Source organism: Eubalaena glacialis, chromosome 3, assembly GCF_028564815.1.
Source record: "Eubalaena glacialis isolate mEubGla1 chromosome 3, mEubGla1.1.hap2.+ XY, whole genome shotgun sequence".
NCBI classification, from domain to species: Eukaryota; Metazoa; Chordata; class Mammalia; order Artiodactyla; family Balaenidae; genus Eubalaena; species Eubalaena glacialis.
In genome coordinates, this window is record NC_083718.1 from 109648254 (window position 1) to 109672781 (window position 24528).

Consider the following 24528-nt stretch of genomic DNA (forward strand, 5'->3'; position numbering starts at 1 on the left):
CAAATTCTCAACCCCACAGAACTCTTGCCTAAGTCCTAGGCTGAATTTCCTACTATCTAGGTAGACTCCTCCACAAGTTTAACTCTTCATGAGTCATCATATCATAAGGTGCCAAGTCCTATTACTTTTACATTTCATTTTTCCCATGTTTCTTTCTTTCCATTCTCATTTCTGTCCCTAGTTTAGATTCACAATTTTACCTTACTTAGACTAATAGTCTCCAGTATACTCCTTGGGATAGCATCAGTTCTAAGATCTTCTCTCAAACTAGTTCTTTCTGACATCACTGCCTTTCATGTTTTCCCAATTACCCTATGCCTCTTTCACAACTGAATACTTGTCACTTCCTAAACATGCATGATATATTCTTCATCACATTTCTCATGCTGTGTTTTTTAAATCCTTTATTATTATCCAAATCAAATGCCTTTGGCCCATAAAGCCCTTCCACTTTCTCCTTTGGATGATAAATTACTCACTTCATTATGGTCTAATACTACATTAAACTCTATTATATATTTCAGTTTGCCTCACATTAGAGATATTCAGACGTATGCTGTCTCCACCGGAGTATGAACAAGATTACAAGCACAGAAACCTTGTAATTTTTCTGAGCCCCTACAGTACCCAGCACAGTGCTAAAATGACTGCTGAAAAATGCAATTAAAGAATAAAGCAGGATGCCACTGAGGTGAGGTAGAATCCTTCTAGGAATGTGAAAAGCTCACAGCAATTACTTAAGGAGGATAAGAAAAATTCAGAAAGTGGGGCAAAAAGGAGAGGTAGATTCAGAGACAGAATACCATTTTTAAATTAAAATCAAGATTAACAGGAAAAAGAAAAAATATAGAAATTGAAAGAGAAATATGAAGTTACGAAGAACTCAGAAAAAAAAAAAACACTAAAATTTCCTGTATGTATCTATTGCTTTCTTGGTGCATCTTTAGAGACTGAAAACTTCCTGCATAATTTTTACCTCCTTCAGATAGAGGCACATTTTATACTATGGTCACAAATGCATAGTTTTTCTTCTACTAATTGCAGAGGTAGCAGTAATATACTTTAGAAGGCTTTACTTTTAGCCATACCACATACATAACTGTCAACTCTTAAAAATTTTTCAAGATTAAATCTACAGTATAATTTAATTTAAATCTGTCTTCTACATCCAAAGGCTGAAGTTGATTACCACTGAATCAACTTGTTGTTTAGCTGTTTAGCTTTAAAAATATGAACACCACGATAAATATGAGAAAGGTTTTCAAGTATGTGACAGGGTATCATGGAAAAGGAGGAGGTAAACGTAGGATTAATAAAAGAAATTTCTTAAAGCTATAGCTGAGAACAATAGAATGGATGACCATAACAAATCAGTTTAGGACTATAAAATCAACCATTAAGAACTCTGAATGAAAATGTGTACCCTGGATAGTTAAAAAGCAGCCTATGAATAACATTTTAGCCCTACAGTTATAAGCTTATTCCATTTGAGAAGGCTGGTAAATAAGTAAATATGGACTGATGTAATAATGTATTTCTCCTAATGTTCATGGCACGTTATACCTCCAAAGTATGAAGTATGCAATTACCACCAACTATTTCCTTTGCTGAGAAGACAAAAAAATTTCCAGATTTAAAACATATTAATTCAAATATTATATAAAATGTACTTGGAGTTCAATAAACTCTTTAAAGGTTATTGCTTCAAGTTAATTCATGATTCACAAGTAAAAATGTTATCCAAATTTTAAAATGAACAATTCTACCCCAGCTCTTGCAACTTCCTCTTTAAAAGAGACATTTTAAAGACAGAAAGTGGTTAAGACTCCGTGCTCCCAATGCAGGGGGCCCGGGTTCGATCCCTGGTCAGGGAACTTAGAGCCCGCAGGCCGCAACTAAAGATCCCGCACGCCACAACTAAGACCCGACACAGCCAAATAAATATTTTTTAAAAATGAATAAATAAATATAAATACATAAGAACACGTGATCTTAAAAAAAAAAAAAAAGATGACACTATAAGGAAATAAATAGCCAGACCAATCCAGATTGTGCCATTTTCTAAAAGAATGTAACTAGGTTTCCACAATAAGTCAATGGAACTAAGGGTTGGGGCGGAGGGAGAGGACTTTAACAGAGTAATAGACACTCAGGAGACATAACTACCAAATGCCATGTGTGGCCCTGAGAAGATCCTATTCTGAACAAATCAATGCTTAAAAAACATTTTTTGAGACAACTGGGGAAATGCAAGATTGACTGCGTATTCAACATTAAGAAATCATCATCAATTTCGATAGGTATGATAATCAGGTTTTAATCAATTTTGATCAGGTATGCTTGGTAAGAAAATGTCATTATTTTAGAGAAATTATGGTAATGTTTGAGATGACATGATGTTAAGGACTTGCCTCAAAATACAACAGAAAAAATGAACAGATAAAACAAGTGTGGGAACTAGTGAATTGAGATAATGGATATGATAACTGAAGTCTTTGATAATAAAAACTTAAAAAAAAACACCATGTAAATAACCCATTCAAAAGTAACAAAAACAAAAGCTTTCAGAAGTCATTTAAAAATAAATTTTAAAAACAAGTTTACTTGTAAATTTTATGCATCATAAACACATAGAAAAGAAAACCAAATTCAATTTAACAGCTAAACAGTATCAGTGGAATTGTACCGATACCAAGACAGATTTACATGGCATGAATAAAGAAAAGTATTAGAATACTGGCTCAATAGGTATAAAGTATGTTTTTATGAGAACACTAATAACTTCACTAAAAAACTACAAACTTTCCTCTATAGCAGTAATTCTCAACTCCCACTACATCTTGGAATCCTGGAATCTTAAAAAATCAGAAACCCACTAATCATTAGGGATTCTCCGTCTAGGGTAGACCTGGTGATTTTGATGTGCAGGAAAGTTTGAGAAACACTGATCTATAAGAACTACATACTTACCCTTATGAATAAATGGTTGTTATATCTGTTCTCAATTATCAATTATTTTCACCTCAAAAGATATCCTATACAAAGTTTGCTTTGCTTTTCTGTTAAAAAAACCTTATGATGAGAACAGCTGCTACTTATTAACTCAAAATACACAGAAGGCTCTAAAGTATTCTTTGTACGTATTATCTGCATTAATTTTTAAAATGTAGACAACATGATCATGAAAAATTAATTACTTCTAGCAGTTTTTCTAAAAGTGACCCACCCCTTAATAAATTAACTACACTTCTTAAACATGATAAAATGATCATTATAATGACATCTCAATTTATAATCTCAAGGATTTTTGATCACCTTGTTCTTTGATGTAGAATATGTGAATAACTAATAGTCTGCCAAGTTTGTGATTATGTATTTAAATGTCAGATTTCTAACTAATTACAAAGCACTCAGTCTCCATTCTTGAATAAATTACATTTTTGGAGACACTGTGGTCCCTAGCACTAAAAAAAGGAAGCCGAGAATGCTAGTCTTAAAAAATTACTGTGTAAAATAAACCAATTAAAATTTATAATACTGATTCCAAATTAATTAAATTTAGTCAAGTGCTAGGATATAATATAAAAATCATACAAAGTAAAGTGAATCCCCCTAAATATTTAGCAGAAAAGAATTATCACCTAGTATCTGTGTTCTTACAGAATCTTTGAAATAAAAGGATACCGAGCAATTATTTCATTTTGGACAAGTACTCTTTGAGGAAGACTCAAGCAGGAAATGGATCCTATCAATATTAGTTTGTTGTACTTTGAAGTCACCTGACTTATTAAATATCACTAGAAGCAAATAAACAGAGAAAAAAATGTAGTCACCATTCCAGAAGGCATGACCTCACTAACGCAACAGTGTATGTCACTATTAAGAGTGTTTCATGACTACTTTAAAAAGCAAAACAGTAAGTGGTTCCTCATAAAGATAACAATACCCACCAAAGGTGTGGGGGGTAAAAAAAAGTTACCTTAATGTCCTGTAAATGGAAACGTTTGGATCGTGATGAATTATTTTAAAATATTTTCCCGTAACTAGCCAGTCTAAAATATAAGTATAAAGTTGAATGCTTAGCTCATACCAAATATGAACATAATATCCTTAATATACATTTTACGTTTTGTACATCCTAATAGAAAGAATCCAGACAACCAATTCAGAGACTTGTAAGTACCTAATAAGCATTGAAAAATTATAAACTAGTTCATAAAATAATAACTAATAAGCTGGTAGAGGAAAAAGTACAATAGCCAGCCTCATATACCATTCATGTTAGTTTAAATTAACATCAACATTCTAGAAAGAAATTTGCAACAAGATTCAGAAGGCTTTAACATTTTCTTTGACCCAATGATTCTAGTTCTAGGAATCTAGCCTAAGTAAGTAAGAGACAAAAAATTATGTACAGGTGTTTGTCACAGCGCCATTTATACTAATGAAAAGTATGAAAGTAGACTAAATGTCCAACATACTTCCAAAAGTATTATATATCCACTAGAATGTTATGAAGCTATTATAATTATTTTTCAAAAAAATTCTCAGAATAATTCAAATAAAACACAAAACTGCAAATAGTGTGATTTTAATTTTGTACAAAATATGTATTTACATAGAAAGAAAAAAATATCAAAATATAAGTAATCTCATAAATTATAAATTCCATTATTTGATTTTTAAAACTTATAACTCACCCACTTTCAAAAACTACTTGCAGACATTTAAAATAAAAAACCCCAGTTATAAGATGTAAAACCATTGTAACAGGTAAACGATGAAGTCATTTAGTAAAGGAAGGTGACTTCACATATTTTCACCACAAAATATTTTCCTTGTTCTTATCAGGCAGAGCACAGAAACAAAAATACAGACATACCTTGGAGATACTGCAGCTTTGGTTCCAGACCACCACAATAAAGCAAGTATTGCAATAAAGTGAGTCACACAAATTTTATGGTTTTCCTGTGCATATAAAAGCTATGTTTACAGTATACTGTAGTCTATTAGGTGTGTAAACATCATTATGTCTAAAAAAAATGTATATACCTTAATTACAAAATACTTTATTGCTAAAAAATGCTAACCATCATCTGACAATGCAGGGTTGCCACAAACCTTCAATTTGTTTTTAAAAAACAAAAACAAAACAGTATCTGTGAAGCACAATGAAACGAGGTATGCCAGCATATTATATTAAAATATTCAAGACAGAGCTGGAAGAAGACACCAGACAAATTTATTTCCTAAGAACTGAGCAACTTTACTCATATTCTTTTAATGCAAAAATGCAGAACACTTGAAAAATGATAAAAGCACTGAATAAGACACAAGTTTGTTATGGCGTAACTTCATAATCTTTTATGAGAAGGACATTATTATTACTTTAAAAAAATTCCACCAAAGCCTTGAGATTACAAGGAAAATGATGATGAATTCCCTCTAACCATGACTCCACCCAGAATCAAAAACACATACGAACTCATCTAACTACACCCAAATGAGCAAACACACATAGCTCTTAGGGTCCAAGAAAGTGATTATTATGGTCATATGTTTGACGCTACCTGAAGTTTCTTGGTATTTTACCCTTGTTTCTTTAATGAGTTGCATGTAATATTTTAAATTTCTTAGAAACTACTATAAAAAATCTTGTCATCTTCTACTTTGGTTATTTTAAGGATTAAATAATGTATCTGCTAAGTGACTTGCAGAATGCCTATGACATAGAAGCTCTTCAATAAATGTTGATTTTTGTCTTTTCTATAAAATAATTTCTATCAGTTAAAAAAATGTAAGAATTCACAGTAACAATTACAAGCAAAGGCCATGTATCACTCATTATTGTCTCACTCTTGACTTTAAAAAATGGTACACCATGTAATAGTCAATATTATCTACTTACAAGCCAAGTTGAGGGAATAAAGCCTTACATTAGCCCCACACAGTGATAGAGATTCTCTCAAGAAAGAATGTTGTCAACCTAAAGAATCTATTATGGTCATGATAAACTGCTATGACTTGTGCTTAGATGTATTAGACAATTGGAATAAAGGGTCAATTTTGTCTAAAATTACCAGAATTAATTTCACATATCAAATGCTCCTCTTGTGCATTACTGTGTCTCGGTTCATAGATGTATCACTTATATTACATATTTATAAATGGATAACACATGCTACATATTCACAGTAAGTAAATATTTCCAAAAATTACTTCATTCTAATGCTTTTCCTTTTTTAATTGATGAACATAAACTAAACTGTAAGAACTAGTTTGTGACTCATCAATCTTGGGTTCCATATGTATAGAAACACTCATTTAAAGATAATCTTACAAACTTCAGAAACCAAGAATTTCCTGAATACATCAAATAAAACTGTAAAATTTCATCTTAAATTATAAATCACTTATTTTACTTACAAAATAACATTTTCCTTTATTTTTTCTTCATCTTGACTCTGTCAACTATTAGTTGCAAATTTTTGTTTTGTTTTGTTTTTTGATTAGGTGGGTCAAATCCATTGTAGAATGAGGTGAAATACAATGATTAAGACAAAATGCAAATACTGATAAATACCAAAATAAATTTTATATAAAATTCTTTCTAGTTAAAATTGTTTAAAAGAGAGAGTATAATATGCTTTGAAAAAATCTATACACCTACTCCCATTATATGTTGCATCTGTTAACTTTTCATTGTCTGCGCAGTGCTAAATTGAAACAATTAGATTGGCCCTAAAGAATATGCACAAGGGCCCCTAGACAGCATGACTTCAATTTAAAGTGTAAATATTTTATTAAGAACTCAACAGTATTTCTTCATTAGAGCTTTTCCTCTTCTATTCTGGGAGAGAAGATGAGAGTGGTGAAAAAGAATATAACTGATATAATTTTCATTATACTTAAGAATTTAGGATTTTCTTCAAACAGCATTCATATGCTTTCTTACCTGATGGGGGGAGAAACCTAATTTCTTAAATTCCAAAATGGGAGATTCATTGTACTTACTGGAGTTTAACAGGCACTTTCCCATTTGGCAAAATGGGAGAAAAGTGGTATAGACAATAAAAATCATACCTAAGAGAGATGTCTCCTTGGCAAATGCTGCAGCAATAGCTGGGTCCAATGCAGGTTGTCCATCCCCAGATGGAAGATCAGGTCGAGTATAATCCCTACTTTTATCATTGTTGTATTTTACATTCAAATTCACAAGTTTGGAAAAATCAATCCTTAGGGTACAGCAAGCATTATAAATATTCTGACCATCTAGGGCCTGTAAAAGTGAACAAAATATATCAGCAATCTTAAGAAATAAAAATTAGAAAAAGTATGACTTTGACAATAAAACTCAACAATGAAAAACTGCACATAAAAGCCGCCAGGAAAGGGATCAAATTCCATACCCTATTCTTTACTATCCCAGCTGTACATATATTGGTTTCCACAAATACTATCTTCTTTAAATAGAAAAGTGTTACCTAAATCTAAAATACAACCAGTTAAACATATGTGCTAATACTTTTAATTTTAAAAATCTGCAAATATTTTAATTTAAAAAAATTAACAAGGGTCACAAAAATAGTCAGTCCTGCCAAAGTAGTACCATAATAGTCTGCATAATACTTTAAAGTTAATTTTATTATACACATATCTTTTGCTTGATGGTAACACTTACAAAAATTGGTATAGGTATAAGGTAACTTCTGTTTGATGCCACATTAAATGAGGTGCCTCAAGACAAATAAATATCACTATGATGCATAATAGCAACTACCATGAAATGAGCAAAAACTCTTGGGTTGGCCAATAAGTTCGTTTGGGTTTTCCGTAACATCTTAAGGAAAACCCCAACAAACATTTTGGCCAACCCAATATTATCTTCCTTAACCTAGGTTGTTCAACCTGAATCAGAATAACTTGCTGAATAAGCAAATTCAACGTCATCCCAGGAAAGTTCTGGAATAGAAGTACAAACTCTAGAGTTGAAAGGTCATCTTGAACAAGTTATTTAACCTTTCTGAATCTCAGAATCTTTCTGAACCTGGAAAACAGAGATGACAATGGCTGCCATGTTTCCTTGCAGGGTTATTATGAGGATTAGATAAAAGATCACATATGTAAAAGCATATCATGAATTATAAAAGACTGTGCTGCTGTTATGATTATTATGTTTTTTCTGTTCCTATATAATCACCAATGCTACTCCAGCTGGATAGAAACCTGGAACGAACTAGAGAACAGGGGAACACACTGTTAATTTTTCATTAGAAGAATAAACATTTACTGTATAAAATAACAGTCCAGAAATGAAGAACATGTTTAGCTCTATAATTCACCTCAAAAATGAAAACAATTCTTCTGATAACAATACATAAATAGATCACGCAGACCAAGATCTATTAAGTGTGTAAAACCAGAACTATATTAATAGTAGACCAACATATTTTTCACATTTTATGTTTGAAAGAGAATTTTTGTATTACCTCAGTATGACTATTTTAATTGTCACATTGTTGAAGAAGGAAAGTAACTGAAACAGACTTAAATATAATCAAGAGTGCCCTGTTATGGAAAAAGTAAACCTCTAGAGCTCCTTATGTATATAAAGCTTATAATTAAAATATTCCCACTCTCAAAAAAGAAAACCCGTTCCTTTAATATACAAAATTAAGATTTATCCAAGGGGGAAAGTGCTGAGGGGGGCAGGGGTGGTGGTGGTGGTGGTGGGATGAATTGGGAGATTGGGATTGACATGTATACACTAATATGTATAAAACAGATAATAAGAACCTGCTGTATAAAAAAATAAATAAAATAAAATTCAAAAAAAAGTTAAGATTTATGTGAATATATTTACCAAGCTAAAAACTAACCTAAAAACACAATTCAACCCAAGTTCACCAATTTCAATACATTACTGGTGAAAACTCACTTAAAGGGACTACATACACATGAGGATTTGAATTATATTTGAATTAGGCAATGTACCTATCATCACATGAGAATGAAAGCCAAGTATCAACTCTCTCAGCCAGAATAATATAAGTATTAATTCAATACTCTGCTGTAAAGGCAAACAAAGCATTGAAAATAGGTCTTCATTTACTCATTCCTATAGGGGAAATGTTGAGCCAAGTAATAGAATCTATATCTCTCCCCAATATATGAACGTCAAAAGATGAGTAGCAAAATTCACTCTTAGGTGACTATTTCAATAACATCATACAAAAAAATCTGATATCTTGAAAGAAAAGACCTGGCTTTGGGTCATATTATCTAAATTAATGCAAAAAGTAATGTACTGACACAAAATCACTAACTTCACAATAAGCAGAGTTTCTTTGGGGCTGAGTTCTTTCAATGAGGTTGACTGCCAAATACCTACAATGAATATGCTAACTGCTAGAAAGCCCTCTAGAAGCCTTTGACATTCTTTCTTTAATTAAAAAAAATATATCTTTATGTAGATGGAAGATACACAAGTATACCTAAGATACAAAACTAGAGAAATCAGGAAACAATATGTAAATTAAAATCACCTGTTAGCAACATACGAGAGGAACAAGAGCTGAGGATACACGAGAATAGAAATCCAGGCATTTTCAATAGCTGGCTGAGGTAAGATGACTACAAATGAGGTAAGGAGAAAAATCAAATTAAACTATATATGCAAGCTCACTTCAAGCTCATGTGTTTGCAAAATTCCAGGAAATAATGGCAGCACACAAGTCAGTCTGTGTTCAGCAGTCGGGACTGCAGTGATCTTGCAAAGATTTCTGACAGTAAAAGCTCAAGTTAATTTGCAGAAAGGCCTCTCAAATGTGTCTATGCAAAGGGAAGGTTTGGAGTACACAAAAACAATCAGGAAAAAGTATTTTCATACGAAGTATAAGATTTATGGCAAAAACATGATAAACTCAGTAAAGACGTTAAATACAGAATGTATAATTAACAACACAATAAAACATTGCATATGGATTAAAAACAGGAAAAGCCACCAATGAAACTAATGAAATACACTCTCCTGGAAGGAATCATTAATGAGAAACAATCCACTTGCATATTAAAACAGAGTGACCATATTAAAGGATTTCCAAAAGTCACAGTGTCACTGTCCAGTGTCAACTGTACACATTCCTAATAGAAATAGATAACACACCTGAAAAGCTGTCTCTAATAACATAAAAACAAAAACAGCTATTTTCTACCATGTGTGTTATAATTTCAGGGTTGTATAAAACAATTTTTAAAAGTCCAGGTGAAAAGGAGATTACTTCTATTTCTCGAAAATATAGAAACCGAACTAGAAAGCCACAGTAAGTGATATCTTTGCCCAATACACTGCTTGACAATAAACAAGATTTTTGAAAAAGGCATTAGGGCATTTTCTTTAATAAATGTGAAGATCATTTAAAACAATTTACTTTTTACTTGACAATTATGATTGTTACAATGACTTGTGATTACCACCCTAAATGTCAACCCTCAATATACATTACCTTTTCTGTTGACTTAAGAGGTTTTTAAAGCCAACCTCAGGACAAATTCAGGAGATGGTTACATTTTTCCCCTCCAACCCTTACTAATAAAACTCCACTGTTAATATGTTTTTTTCCGAGTTGCTCTTCTCTTATAAAGCAAAATGCTAGGGGGAAAGAATTCCAATTAACTGAAAATAATTGCCAAAGATCATAACTAATATATGGAAAGTTTGGCTGGCTCTGTCACTCAAGCTGCCTTTACATAGCAGTGATTCCCAGGGCATTCAAAACAAAACAGAGTAGTGGGCTCCCAACCCCAAAGATTAGAACTGTTAGTTCAGGACGGCCAAAGAGTCCCATTTTGTATAAGCCATCTATATGATAAGAATGTATCTGGACCACAGTCTGATAAGAATGGGCTCTGGACCATACTTTAAAGAATACTATAATTCTCTTCCCCCAAACCTAAAGGTACACTATGCTTGCTAAATGAATTCCCAGGGCGTAAGCGATATTTTGTCATTCTCTCATTCATTTGAACAACAATCATTATAGAAGTGGAGAAGCAGGCTTGAGATTCTCTTCCCAAATTTGTATTCCTTACCTATAAATTTTACATGATCTCTACTGTTTTAACAAGCATAAAAATATAGCAACTGAATTACAAAGTTTAGAACCAACTCATTTTATAATACACTGAGATGTACATGGATGGTTGAAAGGTTGGAAGGATCTACAGCACTCCAGATGCTCGGAAAGTTGTGACACAGGTTGAAAAAGCCCTTAATACCTGTAATACACCATACACTATGCTAGGTTCTAAAAATGTAGCAGGGAACAAAGTAGACATGATACCCACTCATATATAACTTATAGTCCAACAGATAATACACTTAACAAGTAATTATAAGTTTGATGTGCAGTGGTGAGAACTAAGAAAGGAAGGGATCCAATCTAGCTGAAAGGTTATGAAAGACCTCTCTGAGAAGAGACTTCTAAACTGATACTTGAAAGAGAGGTAGAAGTTGGGCATAAAGAGATGGAGAGAACAGTTTTAGCAAACAGAACAGCAAGTTGTAAGCCCAGAGATCAGAGAATATATAGCATATGCAAGCATTTAAAGAAGTCCAATATGGTTAAAGAGGTGGAAGATGAGACTGGAGAGGCAAGATTTAGTTTTATAAGCTATGTTAAAGAAGGAGGATTTTATATTAAGGACAAAAATCAGTCACTGAAGGGCACTGAGAAAGGAAGAAATGACTTTGAGATCATTCTTAAAACTCCAAGTGGTGAGTTTTGTCAGAAAGCCAATGAAGCAGAGATTTAAGAGATGATGGCTTAGATCAGTGCTACTCAAACTATGGTTCATGGACTAGCAACCCAAGTCACTCTGCATGAAGAGAAGCTTGTGTCCGAATTTATTATCAACACTGACACTAAACAAACTATAGCTAAAAGTATGCTGATTTGTATTTTGGCACAAGCTCCTTGTAGCATCAAAGACCAACACTTTGAATGACACTAGCTTAGACTATGGTGATGGCAAGAGAGTTGGAGACAAAAGGATAGATTCAACAGAAATTTAGGATCTAGAATCAGTACTACTTGGTGATAAGCTGAAAGGAAGAGGAATAAAGGAAGATTCAATGTTTTCTGGCTTGTTTCTTAGATTCATAGTACCTTGACCTTTATTGACATAGAAAATACAGGCTTTCGTATTTTTGGTGGTGGGGGGTGGTGGTGACAGGAGTTAATTGAACACGCTAAGTTTGAAGGTGCCCCATGGTCCATGGGTTCCTAATCTGGGTCTCTTAGAAGAGGTCTGAGCTAGAAAAAGTGATGTGAGTACTGTCAGAATCACAAAGGTGTAATTGAGCTGTGTGTAACAGCTGAGGTCCCCGTGGTGGAAGGGGACGGATATAACAAGGAAGGGACAGAGAGGTGGGATATATATAGGTGAGAAGTGTCAGAGACCAGGAAAAAAGAGGATTTTAAGAAAGGGAAAGAAAGGTTCAATGTCAAATGTTACCTAAGGTTAGTTAAGATAAGGACTGAATAATTCTGTTGAGATTTAGCTACTCTAGTGATCATTGGTGACACGAGGGAGAAAAATATGGATAAATAGGGGCTGAAACCAAATTACTCTAAGTAGAGAAATAAGAAGAGGATAATAAGTATTAACAGCAAATAAAGACAGCTTATTTAAGAAGGCTAGTTATAAATGAAGAAAGGGAAGAGAGACAAGGTGTTAGATGGACAGATATATGGAATACAGAATTAAGGGTAAATTCATTTAAAAAATGAGAGAACACTTACGCACACCTGAAACACTGGTGAGAAATAACCAACAAAGAGAAAAATACAAGAGAAAGAGGGGATGAAAATGCAAAGGCTCTTAAGAGGCAGAAGAGGATGGTATCTGGTGTTTACTGGTCTTAGAAATACCTATGCCTTTTATTTAGAAGAGACAGATATGTGTGGGTATAAGTAGATTTTGTGAGAAATACTGATGGAGTTTCCATCTGATAGTTTCTATTTTTTCTGAGAAGCAGCAGGCAAGGTCGTAAGAAAGAGTGAAGAGAGACTTGGTGGAAAGAGAAATTTCTATCCGATATAGTCATTGTGGAAAATGGGAGAACAGACTGAAGAAATGTGGTAAGATTTTACAAGCAAAGGGCCTATTTGTAGTTGATGCTGAAGAATTTAAACTGGTACCAATTGGTTAGACTATGTGATATTCTCTAGGTACAGTCCACAGTCCAGATAAAGGCATGAAGAAAAATGACTGGAGTCATCAAAAGTATATGTTTAAACAAGGAATCTGGATTAAAAGATAATGGGACAAGCAAGTTTAGGAAACAAACTCCTTTTTCCTTCTCCAATAAGTGAAATATAGTTGAGTTCAGATACCAGAATAAAAGCTTAATTATTACCTACTTTCTTAGAATTACAATTGTAGATCTTTGTAGAGAAGAACTGAGTGAGTGTATATAAACATTCACAAACACCAAGTTTAATGCTTATTTTCTGTGCACAGAAGACTAGTTAAATGAAAACCTATCAAATACTGAAAGATATATATAAACTACTTTCCCCATTGAGTTGTAGAGCCCAAATGCAGTATTAATTCTGAATCAAATTCCATTTCACTGGTCCTTTACCAAATACTCCTCCTCTGGATCAGAAGGGAATGACAAAGAAAATATTCCATATTAAGAAAAATGCGCACTATATTTAAATTTGTTTGAAGTTGTGAAAAGTGCCATCGAGAACATGGCTTCTAGATTGTCTGCTATTGATCAAACCTCATACCACAATGATTTCGGTAACTCTTTAAATATAAAATAGCTCCAAAGTTGGAGGGCTGGGGCATGTTAGGAAAGACAATTATTTTTTTAAAGAACTCTAATTGCTGAAAAGGGAAACATAATATGATTTGATCATGCAATTGGGAACCAGTGAGTAGCAACACACTGGAGAAAAGTAGACTAAAAAAATGTCAACTTTACAGATAGTGTACATTGTAAGTAATTTACTTCTTTAAATCTTAGTATCCCCTTGTAACACAGGAAAAATTCCTGTTCTGTTTATAACACGGAGTAGTCAGAAAAAAATGAGATAACAGCACTTGGTAAACCATTTCAATTATGCTATTATTACTAGTAAAGCCTTTCTGCTACTTGAAGCTATTTTTGCTCCCCAAATGAGATTCTAAGGATGAAATGCAATGAAACAATAATTAAAAATGGCCTGGTTCCATACAAGCATCTTGATCTGGAGGAAGTATTGAAGTAATAGACCATAATTAGTCTGAAAGTAAAAGTGTGAAAGGGAGAAAAAAGGTAAGACAAATATAAGTAGAGACAGTTGATTTAATGGTTTAATAACAAATATTTAATGTTTTAATAATGGAATAAAAATGAGATACTACAGCACAAGAAGTAAAAGAGACAGACAAAGGTAGATTTAAATAAGATACACAAACAGAAGATTAGGCATTTAGAAACAAAGATGTGGTATGCAGTTTTCAGTGGTAGCTATGACAGGGGCAGATTTTACTGCTTTGAACAGTTTCTTACCGTCCATATAAAATAACAACAACAAAAAGGTAAGTAATGTGAATAAAAGGGAGACTAAGAACTTATTCAAAAAACCTATCTTTTAAAAAAATACTTAAAAAGAATACTGGAAATAGACTGAGAGCCTATCATAGCATTGAGCCACATGTCTATCGATGTATTTCAGCCAAACTATCTTATAGCTAAATTAATTACTTTGAAACTCCCACTGGAAAATGTAAAATCTTATACAGGTATGCATGCACAATACAATCCTGCTATATCCTCAAGAGCACAAAAGTTCCGGACCTAAATCAAACAAAAATGCAAAATATAAGCCTATATTACAGATAACTACAAATACGAGTAATGTTAAAAATAAACATTTCTTTTTTATCATAAATACTAAGCTTTTCTAATACTATCTTAATGACAATCATGTGTGCCATCTAAAATGCTATATGGTATTGCTAAGTTATGTCAGTATTAATAACATTAGCTACACATATATATGTGTATATACATATACATTATCTGCCACTGAAAATTATCGCTCTCTCAAAAAAAAGCTAGACTTACTAGTTTTGCTTGCTGAGCATTTACTGGATCGCCATACTGGAGAAGAGCTTGAAACTGGTTATTTTTTGTAAATGTGATTATCTTCAATACAGCACCAAACTTAGAAAATATCTGTTAAAACATTAAAATCAAAACAAATTTTATCTACTGTATTATTATTTCTCAATTTTATAGATAAACATGCAAATTAAACTAAACTTACTTGGTGAAGAACATCAAGTGTTACAGGGTAATACATATTGTCAATAATTATTCTAAGCACTGGACTCTGGGCTGGAGTCACTGCACTCTCACTAACTGTGGTGCCACTAAGAGGAGTATTTGCTGTCTGGACAGCTGTCACAGCTTGAAGAACTGCTTGAGCACGCTAAAAAATGAAAGATAAGCACTTTAGAAACATTCCTGGTATTTTCACCTATACTTTGCTACACGTTACAATATTAAATTCTTTTCTAGAACACATATAGATTAAATAAAATTTAATACTCAATAAATACTTTTGAGCACCTGCCATGAGCCAGGGATTATAATTTAAGTATTATACTAGTACTTACTTCAAAACAATTATCTAGGGTTTGGGACCAATGTAGAACAAGAAAGACAGTCAGTGTAATTTATTCTCAAAACAACAAGATGCAGTCTGACAGATTCAGAAAATGTTTTAAACAGAAACTTCTAGAGAACAATGAAACTTTAACATTATTCATTCCATAAAAAAGGCACATAGTAAACCTTAACAAGGGGATTACTAGACTATCCAAAAGAACTCCCATAAACCTTATTATTTCCAATAAATCCGAGAAGAAGAATATTCAGTTACAAATTAAGTCTTTTTTTCATACTAGCATAACTTCTGAAACCAAAATTTTTAGAACAGAAATTGATGTATACCATACTACAAAGCTATAAAATTTTCAGGAATACTGCAAAATAAAATATGAAGAATATTTTCCATACATGTTATGGTATCTAATACACTATTATTTTACATAGGACTAGTAAGATATTGATAATTAAACCATGACAGATCAACTATTATAAGATACATCTTGATTTCTGAGATTTTAAAATGTGAAAAAATATATATATAGAACTGAAAAAATACAGTATTTTTAGGAAATCTGTCAACTAAATCATATGTTAAATGCTCCAAAAAGACTGCCTTTATTACTATTATGCCTTTCCTATTATTACTGACAGATTCACTGATAAGGAATAATTTCTTTCTACCTTATCTGGGGTCAGAAAACCTATATAAAGGCAAATAACTGTTAGATATAATAATGACAAATACCTCTACACTGCTTTGTAGTTTGAAAAAGTTGTATTGGCAGATAACAGGAATATAAACAGAGCACAGTGATGAATGGAAAGGAAGGCGGACACAAAAGAATGAGAACACTTATGATAATAAGGAATGATCAGTGTTCCCTCCAGCAGCACATATACTAAAATTGGAACAACACAGAGATTAGCATGGCCCTATGCAAATATGACCCCAAAATCATGAAGTATCACATTTTTTCTGGACCTATTAACTAATGTGGTGGTGGTAATCATTTTGCAAAATATAAATACATCAAATCACCTTAAAACTCACACAATGTGTATGTGAATTATATCTCAAAAAAGGTGGGAGGATGGTCATTTCACTGAAATATTATATAACCAGGAAATCATATAGCTTGGTACTCAAAGAGATCACACACTCATCTAGTCAAACTTCATCATCTAAATGCTAATTAAGTAAAATATGACCTATAAATTTATGTTAAAGTGACTTGTTAATTCAAATCCAACATTTTGAAACATACAATAAATATTTAATACAATGGGCACATTTATACTACTATAAAGAATAGTTATAAAAAAAGAGGGATAAAAAGATTTCTAGAACAATGTTTGTTAATTTAAACATATTTAAATTAACATATCTGAACATATTTAACCCAATATATATTTAACTAAAGTATTTTAAGCAGCTCACTGCAAGTAGCTCACTGTTCACTTTCTTCATTAGTGAACGTCTTTATATACATTTATTAAAATAAGCATGGAAATATCACAACTTAGAACAACTCTAACATCTGCTATTTTAAACAATGGAACGTCTTCTTAAAATAGGAATCACATGATCATGGTGTACTATCCAAACAGTATAAAAAGTTAAGTTTCCTCTGCAACCCAGTTACCCTGTCTGCTTTCCCTACATACACAAGCATATATCTATATATGTACTCCATACAAACATGTTAAGTACTCATCTACTGCATACTTTTCTTTCCCATACTATTCACTGTTCTCCATCTTCCTTTTTTACTTTAACAATTACGTTCTCTATTATCATTAACAAGTAACTTCATACATTTTTTTTGGTCTCATTTATGTGCAGCTTTTTTTTTTTAACATCTTTATTGGAGTATAATTGCTTTACAATGGTGTGTTAGTTTCTGCTTTATAACAAAGTGAATCAGCTATACATATATCCCCACATCTCCTCCCTCTTGCATCTCCCTCCCCCATTTTTTTAAAATAAATAAATTTACTTATTTATTTATTTATTTTTGGCTGCATTGCATCTTCGTCGCTGTGTGCGGGCTTTCTCTAGTTGTGGCGAGTAGGGGCTACTCTTCGTTGCGGTGCGCGGGCTTCTCATTGCGGTGGCTTCTCTTGTTGCAGAGCACGGGCTCTAGGCGCGTGGGTTTCAGTAGTTGTGGCATGTGGGCTCCGTAGTTGTGGTTTGCAGGCTCTAGAGAGCAGGCTCAGTAGTGTGGTGCACAGGCTTAGTTGCTCTGCAGCATGTGGGATCTTCCTGGACCAGGGCTCGAACCCGTGTCTCCTGCACTGGCAGGCGGATTCTTAACCACTGCGCCACCAGGGAAGCCTCTTCATACGTTTTAAAAAAAAAAATCATGGAGCAGAGTTGGCTTGCCAACCTAGATTTTAATTAAACTTCATATTGAAACAATCATATACACATAAAAGGACACAAATCTTAAGTATATACAGCTCAATAAAACTTCACAAATAGAACATATCTGTGAAAGGACTATCTAGATAAAAAATAGAACATTACCAACACTCCAGAAGCCACACACATGATTTCTCCCAGTTATATAAATGGAACCATATAGTATGTGTTCTACTTTGATCTGGCTTCTTCCAATAAACGTAGTTTTTATGATGTTCATCCAATTTCTAGAGGCACCAGTAGCTTGTTCATTCTTTTTGCCAGTCAGTATTCCAACGAATAAATATACCACAACACATTCTACAGCTGCTGAACATGTGGATCATTTCCAGCTCTGGGCTATTACATACAGTGTGCCATGAACTTTCTTATACATATCTTTTCATGCACATATGTATGTATTTTCTCAGATACGTGACTAGTAAAAATTACTAAGTCAAAGAATATGTATATGCTCAGCTTTAGTAGATATTTCAAGGTTTTAAAAATGATTCTACCAATTTACATTCTCATCACTTATTTACGGAAGTTCGAGCTTCTCTACACTGTTCCAATACTTGGTACTACTGGTCTTAATTTTATCCAGTATGGTATACATGGCAGTATCTCACTGTGAGCTTCATTTGTATTAAGGGTTCTTAATCCAAACCTAATCCACTCTGTGGATCAGAGGATGGCTTTCAAGGAAACTAACTAATGGGAAACCTGAAGATGTCTAACAAGTGGCCATGTCAAGTGAGGGATGGAAAGGTGGTACAAAGGCAGGCAGGCCACAATATTCCAGGTAAAAGGGACAGCACAGAAACACAATGGCCTCCAAAGACAAAATAAGAAAAAGCATGCCAGGTTATAGGCGCTAACTTACTACTGGGATAGAAGCACAGGAAAATAGGGTGGCAGTAGCCATAAGACAGAAACAGTACTCATCTCAGAAAGGGCCTTTACCCTGAGCATGAAAAGGATTTGCTGTAGGGGAGTAACTTAGTCAGATTTGGCATTTTAGAAAGAGATACACTCATATACACACACATGCGCAGCTGTACTAGGGAGAAAGAATTGAAGACGAAAATGAAGAAAGATAGTAAAAGAAAGCTATTAGGTAATATAGCCAAGAGATGATTGTGTCTGAGCAAATGAAGTAGCAAGAAAGAAGAAAACTGGGCAGATATTGAAAAGAGTGAATTCACAGGACTTACTGATTTGATGAAAGGTTATGGAAGAATTCATGATTGACACACATTCATTTGTCTCTCTTCTATTATAAAACACTATTAAAATGACTATAAATAAGTACAAAATGGAATAAATGCAGATACTGAAGAGAGAAGGTAATCACTAGCTCAGAATAATTTGATCAAATTCCCAGAACTCAGAAAATGCATGGACAGAAGACATAGTGAACACATAGCAAACAGGGTTTGCACTGGTAGCAGCCATAGGAATCAAATTAGAAACTGGTAGGTACACACGAGGGAGGAGAATGTGAAAATAAAAGGGTTAACAGAAAGTATGGCTAACAAACATCCTCTTCCTCCTCACCATCAACCAACTTATAATTAAACAATAAAAACAAAAGCAACAACAACTAAACACTCCCTTAAAAGAACAGAAACTCTAAAAGGAGTTTTGAAGGCCAAGAATAAAGACCTCTGGCATTTGGGGGGATCCCAGGTCAGTATCCAAGTCCTCATTACCTTACTCTAGAGGAAAGCATGCAAGTCCAATAAAACCTAATTGCCCATTCTGAAATATAAACAGACAATGAGGGTGGGTGGGAGGAAGAGAAGAATAGAGAGAACAAGATAAACATAACAGCTAATACTAAAGAAAGTAAAAGATACAGTCAAGTATTTTAAAATACCATTAATTAGTAACTGTAAAGAATGACCAACTGCAAGGTAAAAAGGGTATCAAAGAAGAAGAACTTTTGAAAATCAAAAATATGGCTGTCAAAAAAATTTTTTTCAACATAAGGAACATTGCACTGACTGCTCCCTATGTCTGGAATATAACCAAGACTACAGTAAGTGCCTTATTCTCTAATCACTTTGAAGTTTGTTACTCAAATGTCACTTCTTGGTTGGTCTTCCACTGGTTATCCTATTTGAAATTATAAATCTCCCTCCCCTACATATATATATATCTATCAATAGATGCCTTATCTTTATTCTTTCCACATCATTTTCATTTGAATCTTTTTAAATGAGAATGCATTCACTAATTACTGAAAATACTAACATGTAAAATAAAATTGGGATATTAAATGCCATTTTAAACTCTAAGTAAAAAGAACAGAGAATAGATATTTTCTTTTGATATATTTCCTCATGATCAATTCTGAGAAGTACAACTTCTGGTTCAAAAGAAATGAAAATTATCAAATTAAAAAAACAACTGAAAATTTTAGCCTTATCTTTTAGGCAAAAAGTTTTACAAGCTTATTTTTCATGAACTATCAAAATGATCTTAAATTATTTTTTACAAAGGTTAAAATCTATGAAGAATTATTTTCCATTTAATTTTTGATAAGACAAGAGCCACAGTTTAGATTTTACTAAAACAGATATAATTAGCTAAAAACTACATTTGAAGAGCTGAAATTTTTAGACCAGTTTTTATTGCAATCCTATGTATTTAGATCTAAAACCATTCTTACACTTTTTCTAAATAAATAATTTTAGATAATTAATATCTTCTACATCACGTTTTTAAAAGATCAACACATTCATATATTCTCAATTGTTACATTTTTCCCCCAGGAAAACCATTAACAGATCCTCAATAGGAGTTTTTCCGTAAGAAATTAAGACCTATAAAAAGTCAAATAACCAAAGGGACTGAACTTCGTACATTGAAGTCTAAGCAGCAGAGTTGCATAAACAATTTATGCTTAAGTCCTACCTCAGACAGTTTCTATACAAAAACTTTAATTTGCACAAAGAAAGAGAACACTTTGACCAGAACCTTAAAAGCACTGAAAAAATGCTATTTAACGAATTTATCCAGTATTAATTTAAAATATGAAAATAACAGACCACACATACTTTCTGTAAATTAACATAATGGTTAATACTTTAACATGCTACAAGAAAACACCACAAAAAAACCAAAAAACAAAAAACAAGAAAATGCTCATAGAAAAATCTTCTGAACGGTTAAAAAAATTTTTTTCTGCTAATATGTTTATGACATTCTTAATAGGTTCTAGGCCATTTTATTTATGTACCTACACATACTCACTTGGTTCAATGTATTATCTGTTTTTAGTTCTTTGTGATTGGAGTACTGAATATAAATCGGTTGGTTACGAAGGTGAGGTGTCACAGCAGAATAGTAATTAACCATAGTAATAGCTGCTTCCTCTGTTGCTAGTTCCAAAAATGCCTGAAAATTTAAATAGCAAAAATCTTAATATTATGAATCAAATTCAAATAAACTTCAATATCTGTGTAATCTATTTGGCTCATTAGAAAAATCAGTATCTAGAATATAACCTTTCAAGTTACATTTAGATGCTCTAGTAGGTAGAATTAGAAATCCCTTACTGAAGTTTAGATACAATTAAAGCTAAACTCAGAAGAAAGCTCTTAAAATACAAAGTACTTCCACCTCTGATTTTCCATACACTACAAATGTACCCACTCCAACAAAGGCTAGAGAAAATAAAATCTAAACGTTTTCCAGCACCAGAATTTTACCACTCCTAACCTAGAAAACATAAGAGAACTCCAAGTCATTTTAAAAGCATTTACAATTTAACAAAGAAAAAAATTAAATGTCATATTATTAGTGATATTAACTATATTTAAGAGAACATTAAATTTCTCTAAATTCTTCTAAATGGTATCATTAGAAACTTTAAAACAAAATTTGATTTTTAATATACCTGGACCCTACTGCCACAGGTACAACTATTCAATATAGAATATCTGGGACTAATGACTATCTTTTTCTAATGCTATCAGATAAATATTTCCCTGGGATAAGCTTAAAGGATAAGATGCTGCTAGTGTCCTTACTGATTTCCGATATTACAAAGAGCAAAGCCACAATAAAAGAAGTATTTCATCTGTATTTCCCACAATCTCACTGACCAATAGCTCAATTAGAGTCCTAAAGGGAATTTAAAAGGCAAAATTTGAAAACTACGGTGACTTATTCATTTTAGTTCCCTAGCATTAGTTTCCCAAACACAGCTACAAGGAAAAGTCAGAGTAAGACTTCTGTCATGTTCTTTAAGAAAAGTAACCTACTATATACCATCCTTTCATCAGGCGACAGCTAATTCACACCTGCTGGATAGCTGGGGCTTAACATTTTGTAAGTCCTGAAAGAAATATACCTGATTTTTTCCTTTCAGCATAAGGATGTTGGTCACCTTACCAAAAGGTAAGCCTAAAGCAATAACTTCAGTTTCTGTCACTTCACCCGGTAATTTTCGAATATGAAGTACACGAGAAGGAGCACCATCCATTTTATCTTCTCCTTTAAATTTTTTACTATCATTACCATTGGCTGAAAGACATTAAAGGAACAGTCTTTAGTATATTGATTTTCCTTATTTGCATAAAAAAATCACAAAACAAACTTTAATAAAGAACTTAAAAACAGAGCTGAGCATACTTGGGATACTTCCTAAAAATTCAAAAACCAGGTTTGCAAAGTAACAGAGAAAATCATATCCACCAATTACTACTAAATGAAATCATCAATTAAGATTACTATTGGGTAAATATATTTCTGGATAGCATATGTAAAGAGTAGCAAGTGATAATCAAAAACATTAAAATGCAATTTCACAAAGAAATGGTCAATGGCTATAGAACACAATTATCTTACAATTCAATCATCTTATTAGAGACTAATAAGGAGTCTAAGACTTAGTCTAAGACTAAGGAAAATACAAAAAAGTGAAAATTTTGACTTAGCAAAAATTAGATTATAATTTTACCTGAGAAATTCTAAATTGTTCAATTTGAAAAAAGTGCTAAAAAATGGAATCAAAGAAGGCAATGCTGTAAAAATTATTATGCAGTCAATCCACACTACGGGTCACATTCCTCTACCTAAATGTTTTGTCACTATCAAAATCTACTATAAATCACTCATGGACTTGATTATCTTATTCTGTTACTCTGAGCTTTAAAGTGATATATTTTAAACAACAAATTAGTTGCCTGCTTTTATTCCAAAGCTTTACCAAAACACATAAAAAAACAAAAAAACCAAAAACCAAACTTACTAAAGATGCAATAAAATAGGTGTTTTGGTGGTTCTTAATCTTCTAAGAACTCAAGGATATTTCTGAGAATCTAACCTGAAGAATCCTTACACACAGTGAGAAATATGCATGTATACTCCATTTTGATACAATTTTTGGTACTTTACAGTACACCCCCAGAAAACATTCAATACTATCTGTAAAATTCTAAGACCATCGGGATCTTCTAAGTGCCTTCAAAATTTATTCAAACATTAATTCTTTAAACAGTTACTGAGTATCAAGAATATGTCTGGCACTTTTTTAGGTTCTGGGGGTACAGCAGTGAACAGTAAGCAGTAAGATCCCTGATGCTCTCCTGTAGTCTAGTGGGAGAGATGGACTACCCAGTACATGAACCAGATAATTTATTATAGTGATTAAGTGCTATGGAGAAAGTAAAGCAGAGTAATGTGATTACAAGTGACTTAGCAGAGGACTGGAAGAGGGTGATGTGGTAGTGATTTTACTGGATGATCAGAGATAATATGTGAATTCACCTGATAAGTATAACTTAAAGTGTCAATTAAGTCATAGTTTAACAGTTTCACTCAAGTTTATATACATCAACGAACAGCCAATGCATTTAAAAATTCCCTTAAGTTGACTCTGTACAGAAGAGTAGTAAGCTCCGGCTTCTGAATATATTACCAGAAAAATCTTGCTGGTTAGCTCTTCATCATTCCATAAATAAGAACTACAAAAAGCTCTCCACACTTCCTTTCCTAAGTAAGGAAAACATGTATGTGCACAGGCACCTGAACCTATCAGAAACAGGCTGAATTTCCTATTTTGCGGCATCTTATTTTAACAAAATCATCATTGGGTCTGTTAAATGATACTGTAAGTTAAAGCAGGGAATCAAAAAATACACATATACCTTAAAACATATAATTGACATACAAATGCATATTCTTTTAAGGCCTTTTCTTGGCAAAGCAATCTGATAGATTGTGTTCTTGTTCATTCATTTGTTTGAATAACAAGAACAAATACTTCACAGTCCAACCTATAGTCCCATGAGTTATAGGTTATGATATCAGGAAACTCAAACAGCAAATTTCTGTTTTTCCTTTAGGGAAAAAGGCAAGAAAAAAAATCACAATAAAGACACTACCCATCACTACACATATAGGGAGAAAAAAACACTTCCCTTTTCAAATGATTCTTAGA

General features: G+C 32.8%; 1 protein-coding gene and 1 non-coding gene across 5 annotated transcripts in view; one reads left to right on the forward strand and one right to left on the reverse strand.

Annotated features, from left to right (window-relative positions):
• PTBP2 (polypyrimidine tract binding protein 2) overlaps positions 1-24528 on the reverse strand; it is an 81498-nt gene that overhangs the window by 17772 nt on the left and 39198 nt on the right. For all 4 annotated transcript variants that reach the window (XM_061183836.1, XM_061183835.1, XM_061183834.1 and 1 more), the window contains exons 4-8: positions 22438-22610; positions 21336-21479; positions 15327-15491; positions 15125-15235; positions 7084-7279 (exon numbers count right to left, since the gene is read on the reverse strand). In XM_061183836.1, the coding sequence (XP_061039819.1) occupies positions 7084-7279; positions 15125-15235; positions 15327-15491; positions 21336-21479; positions 22438-22610 (789 nt within the window). The remainder of the gene's footprint in view (positions 1-7083; positions 7280-15124; positions 15236-15326; positions 15492-21335; positions 21480-22437; positions 22611-24528) is intronic.
• On the forward strand, positions 16549-16650 carry LOC133089242 (U6 spliceosomal RNA). The gene has a single exon (XR_009700620.1). It is a non-coding gene; the product is annotated as a U6 spliceosomal RNA (small nuclear RNA).